Source organism: Cloeon dipterum, chromosome X, assembly GCF_949628265.1.
Source record: "Cloeon dipterum chromosome X, ieCloDipt1.1, whole genome shotgun sequence".
In the NCBI taxonomy this organism is placed as follows: domain Eukaryota; kingdom Metazoa; phylum Arthropoda; class Insecta; order Ephemeroptera; family Baetidae; genus Cloeon; species Cloeon dipterum.
The window spans coordinates 8,548,067-8,561,971 of record NC_088790.1 but is presented as its reverse complement, the minus strand read 5'-3'; the positions used below and the strand labels follow the sequence as shown (position 1 = coordinate 8,561,971).

Here is a 13,905-nt window from a genome sequence, read left to right as displayed (position 1 = left end):
TTTTGTCCACGCATCTGCTGCCGAAATGCCACATGTGGACACATATGGAAAGTAAAAGAACTCCTGAGGGTAATCAATAACGCGATTATTGTGTGTGCTCGGGCTTCACGCCTCGCGCGCAAATTGGCGTTTATTTTCCGCGGAGTGTGCTGTTTGTTGAGTTGGATTAGCTCAATTTGCCGCCGTTGCGGATTTCGCTTCTCAGTCAAGCTTATTTGGTCGGTTGAGGTGCGCGAAAGAAGAAGATAGAAAATTGCGACAAACTGTAAAAAATCGACAGCAGAGCTTCAGCTCTTCCTGTTTGGAAATTCACTTTTCATTGTTGTGACCATGTGTGCGTTTACCTCGGTTCTGAAGAGTAACGAACGGAAAGTAAGATGAATTTGCTTTGAAGCTCTATAAAAAAATTAGATTTAAGTAAAATTGGCATGTTTTAGAGTTAACTTTTACTAGATTATCCAAATCAATAAAATCCACGCAAAGATAGAAATTAACATAGGTTAAAATTTTTGTCTACGAGTTGTTTTCCTAGATTTTTATGAGCAGAAACTGAAGAGTTTTACAAATTTATGGGATACCATCTCTTTAAAGTCTATGAAATTATGCCAGATGAGTTAAGAGTGTATCTTTCCAGCTTGCGTGAGGACCTGAGGATTTTGTTAGCAAATTCTGTTCAATATAAAAATTAGTTTGTGAAATTTCTCAACCCTGATAAGAACAGTAAAACTTAATCAAACTCTATATTCTAAACTCAAATTCGTGTTTCACCTTTTTTGTACAATAATTTTTTTAAATCTGCATCTTTTGAATCAAAAATACAAAAATACATGAACTAAATACACTCAAGATTGAATTTATGATCACGCAAAGAAGTGCGATGATTACTATAAAAAGCCTTCAAGTAAGATCAAGAGATAAAATAACCAACTTTATTTTGCCAAGCATGCATTTTCTAGCTCTCTCAATTTTCAGTCACCAAGAAGTTGATGTAAATTTAACCATCCGTAATTAGTGCACATATTTATTAAAGAATTGAGGTAACCACACGACGAAATGCTTTCTAATTTGCTGATGGCAGTCTTGGCGATTTGCTTGGCAGATGCCATCAAACTGTCGTTATATTAAGCGTGCTCCGCGCGTGTGTGACACACTAAGCTGCGAAGACGGACTGACCAGCATCTCTTCTGCATCCGATAAAGCCAGCGACGTGAGTGCGATGCTAAAATAATGCTCGGCGCACTACACTCACGTACTCATTAAATCGCCTCACATACCAGCGTGCGTGTTTGTATTTAAACGCGAGAAAATATCGCCTCTCACTTGCGGTGATCCGCAATCAACACACTTTTCCCTAACTCGCACTTGCATCCACGGATGAATAGAGGGCAGAAGGCCTGAGATGAAAAACTGGCCACTGCAATTGCGCGTTGTGGTCAACCAAAATAAATCTTCACTGATCTTTAATCTAACATCACACTTTCAAATGGGCGGTCCAGATGGTCGCTTCATTTATATTTTTTTCTATTGCGATTTTTAAATACGAGCCCAAGAGCAGCAAATTCAATCTGACACAGCCGAGATTTATTGAAAGATTTGTTATTTCTTCTCATTTTGATTGTGCTTATGAGCTTTTGCAGTCAATTGTTGATTCATTTCCCTCTGTAATCAAATCTGTGGTGTGGACTTTGTTTTGCTGGTGATGAGCGCTTACTACAGGGGCAGGCTCTAATTCAAGAACGAGTGAGCTAAATTTTTGGTATTCAATTTTTCATTTTTACAGCCCATCTTATGTTTTATCTATGTTTTCCTGACCAATATGATTATAATAAAATGTGCGACAGTAAAAGGATACTCAATGAGTGACTTTAATTTCTTCTGAAATTGGAAACGTTCCCCTATCATTGAAATTGTGAACTGTGATGTCTTTTTTGGAGAGAAAAACCTGAATTGAAATTTAAACATAATTCCAATTCACTGGAAGATAACATAGAAATTTTTTTATTTTTTTCTAAATTTGACGATAACTAAATCGCTCTTAACGCATTGACCAGCTTGGTTCTTGCTATGAATTTTAATCAGGTTCTGCTCATTCATTTGATTAGTGTGCCTGATGCGTGATTAAATTTATTGACTTGGAGGACATCAAACTATCTCGTGACAAAAGGCTCAAGCATATTACACTCTCTCGAAAACTTTTGCCGTTTCTCAATACCGGATACGTCCAATAATAAGTGCATTGCACACACGGGGAAGCCGAACGCAGACAACGTCTTACCCGTTACGCGGTCGATTTTCTGCTGTTCGGAGCCGTCAAGTTAGATTTGTGCACCGGCAAATAATTCTCTGCTTTTATTCTTTCTCTCTCTCTCTTTCCAGCGTGTACGTACAAATAATTAACTTCCAAGTGGAGGACGACAACAATAATATTATGTGTCAAATGGCACATATCGTGGCAGTCGGTCGGTCGTCTGCGCGTTTTACGATAATCGCGAGAGCGGATAACTGCACATAACGTGACTCAGTCAACTCGTTCGCTCTCCGCGCGGCTGGCCAGCCGATTGACCACATTCTTTCCCTGCGCCGCCGATCGGGAATGATGCGATGCGTGCGGTGCATTTTCCCTGCAAAATGAATTCATAGATTTGCGTTTGATTATGCTCGACTACGTGTGAGAAGAGCAGTAACGCGGTATGAAAGGAAATTCGCCGCATATTCTTCGTGGGAACAAGACACTAACTGCACATCTAGTTTATCTACTTATGCTGTTTAATTAATCATTACGGCGCTTCAATGAAATACCTCAGCTCCTTCAATGGAATTTTTCTATGCGTGCATTGTGTTAATTTAAGTCAATAAAAGCTCAATTATAATGATGGATGGAAATAAATTATCCTACCTGACAATTGCTACCCAACATAAAAAAAGAGAGGAAAAAGATCATTTCAAGATCAGAAAATAATGTAGAAAAAAACAAGCAGATATAATTGATACAAAATTTATCTAGATTTTAAAGAAAAGCAACAATCTTATATTTCATTTCCACTTTTTTTAAACCTCTGCTCAACACACTCCATGGACATATAGAGCTCACGTACCAGTCCAAATACCATCGTCGAGCGGTTAACATGGGGCCCCGAGTGGCAGGAGAGGAGCTTTTGCCATCTTTTCGCCTCCCCACACGAGGTCTTTTATATAAACGCAACACATTTATCCCTAAAGTCGCAATGCCTTAACAATGCGAGCGGAAACGTCATGTTCCAATTATTGTATTTTGAACAGATAACATTGGGTGCACGGGCCTCATTCAAGGAAGCCCAGCTCGTATTATTGCCCCCCCCCCCAACACACCGGGGTCTTTTACTGATAATACGCAAAAGACATTCGTCTCGTTAAATTCATTCACGCTTTCTGGAAAGGAGCAAACCAAAAAGAGCGAGTTCGGACTGCCGAAAGCAATCCTCACAGATCCGAATGAACACATTATTATTGCTATATACAAAGAGTCAAACTTAGGCGCATATTGGCCCAAACAATGCTTGGATTTACATATCGCATAGGTGCACGCAATTTTTGAGGGATTAGTGGAATTTAAGGTCATTAATAAAATTCTGCACTGTTTGATTTGTATGTATTTTATATTTATATCGTTAAAAAGTTGACTAAACACAATGCATGATCATCTTGCGTATCCTTTGCATGAGATGACATTTTTGATTTAAAAGTTTTAGCATATGCAACTGGCTTGATTTATAAGTTAAACAGGTTGCATACTCAACTCGTAAACTTTATCATTTCATTCTGTCGTTGACGGTCTCTTTAGGTCTTACACGTACACAGTAGATAGTGATTCGTATCGTGGCACACAACAACATAAAATCACCACTTTCACGAGTGGGCTGTATGTGCATTTATAAATTAAATGAAGGCAAACATATAAAAAATTATCTAAATGAAAGATATTATTGGTCCGAAAATTTAGGATTTGCAACTTGTTGTCTTTGTTATAGAATCGCCTACTTTTGTGGTGATTGTTTCGCACTTCAAATTTGGATCATTCGATGTGACAGTATTTTCAACACTGGCGACATTATGATGCACGTGGTGAATACTTGCTTTTTTCACCTCTTGCTGTGCCTTCTTTAGCGATTCATAATGCTTCAGCAAGTGCTCTTTCAAACTCTATAGCAAGTTGAGCAAATTAAAAATTTTCAGGTATAATCACACGCATTAGAACACACATTTCTCATTGAGGGCGAAAGGTGAGGATTATTTAATTGCTGCTCCATGTGCTTCTCAAAATGTTTTGCGAAGAAATCGTTTGGGGTGAATTTGAAATTATCACCCTGATAAGTGTGCTGCTCCTCAACTTTTGGTCCATAGTCTCCCGAGTCATACTTCCTCCTCAGTTCAGGATTTATCAAAATGTCAAATGCTATATCAAAGTCAATTTTGCAAATTAAACCCGCATTACTAAAACTCATGGCCCTGACCTTCAGATAGCTCAAAAAACTTCTCAGTAGCGTCAGTCGCCTTGTTCTTGTCAGGATGATATCGCAGGGCCATTTTCCGGAAAGCCCGCTTAATTTCACTTGATGACGCGTCAGATTTCACTCCTAGTATTTCGTACAAGTCTCGTCTCATCGCAATCACCAGGGTGAGTTGCACAGCACAAAGAAAAAAGTTTGCTAAAATCGTTGTCCTGTAAAAAATCGTTCTTAAAATATTGCATTTTTGAGCGTGTGCATTTGATTAACAATAAAAAATTATTAAGCTCTGCACAAACCTCATTTTGAAAATTAATAAATTTCCAGCGTTTTCCTGCTAGCGCAGGTGGCTTCCCATATGACGACTCACTGTCGAAATGAAGGTATGTCTGATAACAAAAACGCGATCCCCCCTGCAAGCGAGTTAAAATTTGATGGTGGGAATGCATCAGAAATGATACCACCTAATAAGTTTTGAAAGAAATATAATATTTTTATTATTGAAAACAGTTAACGACATTGTGATTAGTCAGGTTTTAATTATATTGAGCTACGTTACGCACTTTAACAAGGGGTAATTATTTACAAAAACAATTCCATATCCTCCAAGCACATATCACAAATCATTTGCAGATCAATTTTGTTCACAGACTTATCTCAGCCTTCATACAGTCCACACTGATTGTATTAGGAGCATTCAGTGTACTGAGTTATAGTATTTCCAATCCTCTGAGTAACTGTGCGGCAAGACTGACCTCTTGAGTCACCTGAATGGTGCACTGATGCATGACTAGAGAAGTGGTTTCCTTTCTTTTGAGAACTCGCGTGGGAGTGGCTGCTGTGGTGATTGCCAAAGTGCGAGCCAAAGAAAGAGGAACCATCGGCAAACGTGTGCGGCTCAAAATCAAAGTGGCTTCCGAAGAACTGCTCGTGCTGAGGCTGAAAGAAAAGTAGGAAATTAAATTTTGACTGAGTGAGGGGTAGTGAGGGTTTCTACCTCTTCGAAGAAGTCTTCAAACTTGAAGTGATTTTCAAAGCCACCTCCAGAGTGCTGGAACTGTTGGTGAGAAGTGAAGTGCTGATCAAAATGAGAAAACATGTCATCAAAATTGAAGTTAAAGTTCCCGCCATGGAATTGCTGTCCTCCTCCAGGTCGAGGGAAATCTTCATCACCCATTAAGTCATACTTCTTCCTTTTGTCCGCATCAGAGAGTACATTGTACGCTAAAAAGTTGTAATAAAATTAAATAATCTGTTCCTAATCGAGAGGTATAATAATTTTATTCCTTACCAGCAGATATTTCCTGAAACTTTTCATTTGCATTCTTGGCCTTGTTCTTGTCAGGGTGGTACTTGATGGCTAATTTCCTGAAAGCCTTTTTGATCTCCTTTTCGGTGGCGTTCTTCTTCACTCCCAGAACTTCGTAGTAATCCTTCTTTTTTGCAGCCTCAATCGAGTCAAATGTCAATAGAAATAAAGCCACTGACAACCAGGCTGCTTTAGTTAACAAATTTTTGTACTTCATTGTGGCAATTAGTTTAATGTTAGACGTCCATAATACTGTAACAAATAAAAAACAATCTTTTAAAATTTTAAAAATAGAATAAATTATGTAATATTATGTACATAGTGAAAGGTATCTGCGTGACGTGCTTTATTTATTACATTATGTATTATTACTTAGCGCATTCCTTTTTATGATAATACATATTTCTTTTTATAACAATTAGCAACAGTACTACATAAATTGTGTTAATGCTCAAGTCAAATACACAATCGTGACCATATTGAGAGATCATAGGACCACCAAAAGGTTTCAACCAAAGTGCTAAAATGTGAAGAAATCCAACAAAGCCTTTCACTTTTCTACTATCCTTCAGAAAAAAATATTGCGATGCGCCAAATACATTACATAATTGTAAACACATAATTGAACAAATAATAAATTCTTACTTGAACTATAATAATCACAAGAGCACCAGGTTGGAGGCTGGAGTGGCGAGCTACAATTTCACTTTCTCGCACTTTCTGAATGTCCTAAATTATAAAAATGCGTTCAGTTCAGTTCAGCTGTTAGCCCCGCCTCTTGTTGTAGACGTGATGTGATCTGATGCGAAGGATCCACGTAATGTGCTACTATTGGAATTTAGCCTTAGCCCCTAGCATGACTGTTTGTTTTAGTTTTTGTTCATTGTGCTTTGCTTCCATATCTTTGAGTTAAATACAGTAAAAAATGTTTGGTGAGCCGCAAAATACAAAAAGTTGAAACAAAATTCCATTAAAATGCAAAAAAGTGAACCTATCTACCAAACCATGTAGAAAAAAGTTAGCAAAGCGTTTCATTGGTTCATTAGAACGATCTGGATTGTGATTGGACGTCTCTTAGGACGAAATTCTACCACGCCTCCAGCTGTTAGCTATGTGTTTGCAGATCAGCTGATGAGACGCGACCGACCTGGATGTGGTTGGAACAAAACATTTAAATCTCATCATAACAGTAAAGATATTCGGCTTACCCACAGTTTTGGCGTGACATCCTGGTCATTATCGTTATTTGGATTGATTGCCTTCCCTACTCCTCAAATATTTGGCGAGAGACACTTTTAGTGCCAGCGTTCTCTTCTCTGAAATATTAGTGATGTAGGCAAGGAAAGTGTTCGAGCATGAACAGCGGCTTTATCAGACGCCAGATGAGACGAATAATGGCAGTTTCCACATGCGTTTTTGTCGGTACGTAATAAATAATCAGTTTTTATCTTAACATAAAGCTTCATTAATTATAGCTTTATAGTTGCATTCCTCTGAATGATATAAATTACAACATTTTTTTGCTAGCACGAGAAACAGGAATTAATTTTGATAATTAATTAGCAAGCTCTTCGTGAAATACATACCTCTCTAATACTTAACTCTTTCTTCTATCTTTTTTCAGTTTTAATTTTCTACATTCAATGGACAAACAGCCAAGTTGCTGTAGATGTTCACGACGATCTTGATGATGCTCTGGGAGAGGTGAAAGTTAACCTGAAACAGAGTCGACATGGGCCGCAGTACATGATGGCCTTAGAGGCTCCTCATAATGATCTTTCTGAAACGAGGAAAAATGAAGTACTTGATGGGCATGAAGCCGACAAAAACGACCTGGAAGAGGCCAAACTAAAAATCAACGAGCTACAGACCAAACTGATGGAGTTAGAGAAAAGACTTCCCAAACAATTTCCAGTTGTCGACTTTCGCCCCTTTGATAGGAAAAGAATATTAGTAAAAGAAATTTGACACCTTTGAATATAATAAAACACATTTTTATATTTTTGCAGGTTACTGGAGGTGCTGGATTTGTCGGATCGCACTTAGTCGACAGACTCATGCTTGCTGGCCATGAAGTGACAGTCGCAGACAATTTTTTCACTGGCCGCAAACGAAACATTGAGCACTGGCTTGGTCATGAGAATTTTGAACTGATCCATCATGACATAGTTCGACCACTGTACATCGAGGTGGACCAAATTTATCACCTTGCTAGCCCAGCTTCCCCACCCCATTACATGTTTAACCCTGTGAAGACCATAAAGACCAATACCTTAGGCACCATCAATGTCCTAGGCAAGCTGAAAATATAAGTTTTAGAACCAGGTTGACTGAACCTTTTTAACAGGCCTAGCTAAAAGAGTTGGTGCAAGAGTTCTCATTGCCAGCACTTCGGAAGTGTATGGCGACCCTGAGGAACACCCTCAGTCAGAGACCTACTGGGGACACGTCAACCCTATAGGCTAGTATAATATCTTAAACTCTAATATTTTTCTTAATATGAGTATCAGGCCCCAGAGCTTGCTATGACGAGGGGAAAAGAGTGGCGGAAACCCTGAGTTATGCGTATATGGGACAAGAAAATGTCAGCGTTCGAGTTGCTCGTATTTTCAACACTTACGGGCCAAGGATGCATATGAATGACGGCAGGGTTGTGTCCAACTTCATTCTTCAGGCACTTAAAAACGAAACAATTACAGTAGGCGTTCAATAAATTCATAGCTATGTTGAAAGTAAACGTGTACTTTGCAGGTTTATGGACCTGGAACGCAGACAAGGTCGTTCCAATATGTGTCTGATCTTGTTGATGGATTAATCAGCCTGATGGAATCAAATATGACCAAACCAGTTAATTTAGGGAATCCGATTGAAAGGACTATCAAAGGTACTATAATATAATCATGTTTTTTCATTCTTTCCTAATTTAAAATATTTGCAACTTATTAGCACACGGATTACTTGAAAGGTTGAAAATGATATCAGTTAGGAAAAAAGTTTGTTTGCTTAACATTATTTCAACATTTAGCATGCACAGCATTTCAGAGAAAGTAGCACAACTTGTGTTTGTTTTAAATGTTAGGGTTATTTTTAACTCTGCAAACGCAGCATAAAAACTTGGACCTGTCCTCGCTTTGATTGAAAGAGTCGAGGAATAATTATTTTTTATGTTCTATGTTATCTGTTGTGCTATTTCATGGGTAATTAACCGATTTTTTCCACGTTGAATACTCTTCACAATCAGCACTCACATTTCTATCTTTCGCCTGTGAAACAGATTTTGCTGTGATTATCAAGAACCTCGTTGGCGGTAGTAGTGAGATAAAATTAGTGGCTGCTGTTGAAGATGACCCTCAAAGGCGCAGGCCTGACATTTCAAGAGCCAAACGATACTTAAACTGGGAACCAAAGGTAATAATCCTTGAATGCTAATTATAACCACTGCAAAACACGGCCCTTTAAATATAGGTTCCCCTGGAAGTAGGACTAAAGAGAACTGTTGAGTATTTCAAGAATGAGTTAAAGAGATCGAGGCATAGTGAGCGCAATGTTTTTCAGCCTGACAATGGTGTGCCAAACTCCTAGTGTTGTGTTACATTGTTTGTGAACAGAACGCACAGATGCTTTTTTACTACCTTCATCCTCTTATTGGAGTTAACATGTGTTGCGAGGAAGACTGTGAAATCTTAACATTTACCTTATTTACCCTTGGAATCTTTTATTAACAATGATGTAGCCATTTGCTCTGCTGTAGTCCTTCTCTTTTTAATGCAGGATTGGCCAATGAGATTGGCCATAGCGTCGATTCTTTAGCATCACAAATAAAAATACTCTATAGTTCTTTAAAGCTCTGATCAGCTTTCTGTTATTATTTTTTGAATTTTATTTAAGACGATCAAGTAATAATTTTAGGCCAGGACTGTTTTACCGAATTTTGTACTCTGTAATGACAAATAAAATCACAGGATTTTGGTATTGAAGAAAAGACAAATATTTATTCATTATATACATAAAATTCTTATCTCGCGAAATATTGAAGAAAAAATACATCACAAGTATATCAGTCTTAATTAATTAAACTCATTCTCCTCTGTTATCACACAATAAATTACACTATTTTCAAAAAATGTTTGATAAAAAAACAAAGACTTATTCTAAAACACACACTTAAAGTGACAAATTTTCTTTTACAAGGTTCGTTAATTGTTACATCCCTTATAGATTGAATTTGCCTTATAAGGCGTTAGTAATTATGCTTTTTATAAAAGGACAATAAATGTCACACTCTAAAACCACTGTAATGTCTTAAATTCTGATTTCCTCTTATTCAAATAATCATGTGTGCAATCCACGTTCTTCATGCTTCGTGTTAGTATTGTTATTTGCATCCATTGCATTAATGTAAAAATCAACATGCACTAAACAAAAACGAACATTTAATTGCTGCATAATAATTATGTTAGTGTATAATAATACAGGTACCTGAAAATCTTATTTTTAACATTTAAACTTTAAAAAGACACACGCCAAACTTATTTGTCAAGTACCTCGCAAAGAAAAATAAAACAAATTTCTAGACCTTGACACTCAAGAGATCAATAAAATAAAATTCCGGTTCTAGTGTATAAATATGCATCTCCGATAAATACCCGAAAACCAAAATGGCACAAGTAATTTTTACCAAACACTCTTTCCTTCATCCAAAATATATGTAGTATGCTATTGCTTCTATTGCTTAGTGTTAATTGCTAAACATTATGTATGATAAATATTTTCAAGTCTTTTCATTACAATAATTTTGGTGCCAAAAGGGTCATACCTCTTTCAAACGTCCTAAATTTAACCTTATTTTAAGTCTTCTCGCATTACATATTCCAGCCTTACAAATTCAAGAGTCAAATTTATAAACCACAAATTTCTTCCTTGCCATTCAACTGGGTGAAATTTACATTTTCAAAAAGTTACCTGCTGAGAGCCTCACGCCTTGAAACAGGATGGTTAAATTCCAATTTCTGATGATCGTTAACTCCTCCAGCTGCTCTAGACTTGTTTTGTCTAGCGCCGACCAATGATATAGGTCGCCAACGCACTTCAAGTTAGGACAGAACGTCAGTAAATCCATCAAACCAAGCCACCCAAGCGAGCTTTCTGTCCTGATGTACAACAACTGCAGCAAGAAGAGATAGTATTGGTTTTTCAATGTAATTTAAAAGCAACAACTCACCTCTAAACATGGTGGGTCCGCCGCGTGCTTTGCAGACTGCAGAGCTTGGGAGAGGATCACGTCGTCCAGGTCAGGCGAAGTACCATCCTGCTCGTAGAAAATTTCCAGGTTTGTCAACTCAGGCGTGCACAAGAGCAGCGCAGGGAGAACTTCAGCGGTTTCCAGGCGCACTTTCGCAATTTTGAGTAGAGGCATTCTTGATTTTGGGCTCATTCTCCACCTTCCGTCTTTTATGTCGCAGCAAATTTTTGCCGTTAGCTCTGTCAGCGCTGGGCACAGTTGGCACATGGATTCCAAGTTCATCGCATGGACCTGAGTGCCAGAAAAACACCACTAGATCATCGGATTTCTTTTCTGCATGCTTAATTAAGAGTACTTGGAAAAATGATTTTCTTTTTAAATATTTGTTGAAACTATATGAAGATTTCATGCAGAGAAAACTTAAGTTGCAGAGTAAAACTTCTAAAGTTGTAGTTGAATATTTTTGTGAGTTTCACGAAATTCTTCTTTGCTTTGTTATTTGCAGATTTAATTAAACCTCGTGCAATTTATGAAAAAATTGCTGAAAACAAAATTTAAATTTACAATCATATCACGAGCTGTTAAATTTTTCAAGAATATTTTGTAATTATTCATTTTTCTTTGAATTTTGAATGAGTCTTTAAGATTGAATAAATATAAAATACTTGAATGTTTCATATGAAATGGATAAGTTGTGGTATGACGAGTGGTTAGATTAGTAGAAGCAAATTTCGCTGCTATTTTAATCATTAGTTTCTTCAATTTGATCGCAAATGCTACAAATAATGCCTTATTTCTCCCAGATGATTTATATTTGTTTACTTATATTTTAAGCTGCATGATAAAAAAAATCATGAATTGTTTGGAGAAATAAAAATTAAATGAAGAAAAATATCCATTTTTAAATCTTCATATTTAATGTAATTTTATTGTATTGACCAATGCAAGAATAAAAAAAGAATATAAATTAGAACCTAAAACAAACCTGATCAACAATAGCAAGCTTCTGCAAGCGAGGCCCGCAAACGGCGAGAAAATCTTCTAAGAGCGCTCCAAAGTCTCGGAAGTCAAAGTCGATGGTGAGCGATGTCAAAAACTTCCAGGCTGAAATCCTCGGCAGGTATGTCCCTCTGGTGTACAAACTCTGGAGGCCAGGCAAAGCGTAAATCAGCTTCTCGGACTTGCCATCGGGTAGGTGGGTGTCCCAAAGGTCTGTCAGTCTTAAGAACAAGGATGGCTTCCAGTCTAGCAGAGACAGGATGGCATCACCCACATTTCTGTAGTAAATGAAGCCTCCAAGGGAGCGTAGCTGCGGTATGAACAGCAGCAGCATTATGACTCCAAGCTCTGTTGTGTTTGTGTCTTGAATCCGAACAACCTGAAATATCGCTGGTTTAATAATGCGTGTAAATATAGCTAAAATCTCACTTTTAAATGAGCGCAGCACGCTGTTTTCTCGCAATCTGCACTCGTTGAGTAATCATTTTCGTAAAATGACATGGGATTTTTCAGCAGCAAGTGCCTGATTCCTCTGTCATCCACTAGCCAAGAGGACGTCATGTCCAAGTGCTCCAATTTGGGACAGTGCTCACCGATGAGTCGCAGCATCTCGTTGTCGCAGATGCTCCGTAAAATCAACACTCGCAGGTTTGTCATTTTGTACAGAACCCTGTGGAAGGTGGTGTTCATGATGGATACAAATTCGAGATCGTGACGTGGGTTGATCCGCACGCGGACGCTCAGTTCCTCTAGTCCGACAGCCTGGCAGTTTTCCAAACAGGAAAAGAGCTCGTGACACTCATTGATCCAGAGGAAACTGTCCTGGTCGATAGGGTGCAAGCGTCTGATGGTCGAGTCAAGCACCAGACCGATGAGGTCAAACAACTTGTACGTGTTGTACTTGCACGCCGTGCTGAATCGGACAGTGCCCGTGTCAGCCTTGTACTTCTTGGTGGCAGAGGAAATCAGATCTTGCCGAATTCCTGAATGCAGCACGCGAAGCAAGTACTTGCGAACATCATCTGAATTGAAATTCCCGGTCGCTGCTGAATGGTATAGAGTGCTTGTCACCTTGTCAAGGACGATCGAGTACAGTGACTTGACAGGGATAACTGGAGGCATTTTATGCGCCAATTGTCTGCAAAAGTGATGGACGGAATGAGACAATATTATAGAATGTTTATAACTTGAAAAATTGTTAGTATTCAAAACTCTTTTACGTGACAGTAATTTTATTGAAAAATCAGCGAAAGATCTTGCTACCGTGTCGCATTTAAATTACCTTTGTGATTCGGATATCGATGTAAAAACCAACTTTAAGATTTTAGTTTGAAATCAACACCTGTCTTGGGGTAGGTGATGAATATACTCCTTACATCTCTCCACACATCTTTGAAATTCGAGCCCTGATCGCCAATCTGCAATTATCGCAAGGGAAACGAGTGTTATTGTATTATCCTTCTGCCTTTAAAATTTAAATGTCCCGAAGAACACTGCTAGAACACCTCCACCCTTGTTGACAACTTTTTCGGCAGTCATTGGCCCTTACGGTCACGTGACTACATTTCGGCCAATCAATGGTTAAAATGTCCACTTGTCCAATAATACGCTCCATTCACCATCTTAAGTGTACAAAAGGGTTGCACTTTAAATGTCGAAATCGTGCCAGATGCAAAGTGTATAAACACTACTTAGTTAGGAATCTAACTTTATATACCTCTCGAGTTATCTGAAGCCTTCGCCACTGGAGATAAACAATGTCTTGTCTGCGAAATTAATACTCGTAGTAATGAGACAGGCCAATATAGGCGAGTAATACGTAAACGACGGGCTTTCGTAAAGTTTTTGCCATCGGCTGCTGCGCTTGCTGC

General features: G+C 38.2%; 4 protein-coding genes across 8 annotated transcripts; 1 reads left to right on the top strand and 3 right to left on the bottom strand.

Annotated features, from left to right (window-relative positions):
• Positions 1-3,599: 3,599 nt before the first annotated feature.
• On the bottom strand, positions 3,600-4,862 carry LOC135944925 (dnaJ-like protein MG200). Its single transcript, XM_065492167.1, has 4 exons — positions 4,784-4,862; positions 4,491-4,699; positions 4,239-4,432; positions 3,600-4,179 (listed from the first exon to the last, which is right to left on the bottom strand). Exons 1-4 carry the CDS (start codon positions 4,786-4,788, stop codon positions 3,976-3,978), a joined length of 612 nt encoding a protein of 203 aa, XP_065348239.1. The 5' UTR covers positions 4,789-4,862; the 3' UTR covers positions 3,600-3,975.
• Positions 4,863-4,952: 90 nt separating this feature from the next.
• LOC135944924 (dnaJ homolog subfamily B member 9-like) lies at positions 4,953-6,678 on the bottom strand. The gene is made up of 4 exons (XM_065492166.1): positions 6,439-6,678; positions 5,776-6,045; positions 5,482-5,708; positions 4,953-5,423 (listed from the first exon to the last, which is right to left on the bottom strand). The coding sequence occupies exons 2-4, from the start codon at positions 6,008-6,010 to the stop codon at positions 5,172-5,174; spliced, it is 714 nt and encodes a 237-aa protein (XP_065348238.1). The 5' UTR covers positions 6,011-6,045; positions 6,439-6,678; the 3' UTR covers positions 4,953-5,171.
• Positions 6,679-6,818: 140 nt separating this feature from the next.
• On the top strand, positions 6,819-10,085 carry Uxs (UDP-xylose synthase). 2 transcript variants are annotated; one of them, XM_065492159.1, is made up of 9 exons: positions 6,819-6,949; positions 7,008-7,215; positions 7,418-7,746; positions 7,803-8,088; positions 8,141-8,254; positions 8,304-8,491; positions 8,545-8,677; positions 9,068-9,201; positions 9,259-10,085. In XM_065492159.1, the coding sequence occupies exons 2-9, from the start codon at positions 7,149-7,151 to the stop codon at positions 9,373-9,375; spliced, it is 1,368 nt and encodes a 455-aa protein (XP_065348231.1). In that variant the 5' UTR covers positions 6,819-6,949; positions 7,008-7,148; the 3' UTR covers positions 9,376-10,085. The 2 variants fall into 2 exon arrangements, with proteins under 2 accessions (XP_065348231.1, XP_065348230.1); XM_065492158.1 differs by having other exon boundaries at positions 6,903-7,215.
• LOC135944920 (uncharacterized) lies at positions 9,758-13,885 on the bottom strand. 4 transcript variants are annotated; one of them, XM_065492154.1, is made up of 6 exons: positions 13,752-13,885; positions 13,317-13,452; positions 12,464-13,172; positions 12,021-12,413; positions 11,015-11,326; positions 9,758-10,957 (listed from the first exon to the last, which is right to left on the bottom strand). In XM_065492154.1, the coding sequence occupies exons 3-6, from the start codon at positions 13,154-13,156 to the stop codon at positions 10,736-10,738; spliced, it is 1,620 nt and encodes a 539-aa protein (XP_065348226.1). In that variant the 5' UTR covers positions 13,157-13,172; positions 13,317-13,452; positions 13,752-13,885; the 3' UTR covers positions 9,758-10,735. The 4 variants fall into 4 exon arrangements, with proteins under 4 accessions (XP_065348226.1, XP_065348227.1, XP_065348229.1 ...); XM_065492155.1 differs by having other exon boundaries at positions 13,317-13,656; positions 13,752-13,863; XM_065492157.1 differs by having other exon boundaries at positions 13,743-13,859.
• Positions 13,886-13,905: the final 20 nt, after the last annotated feature.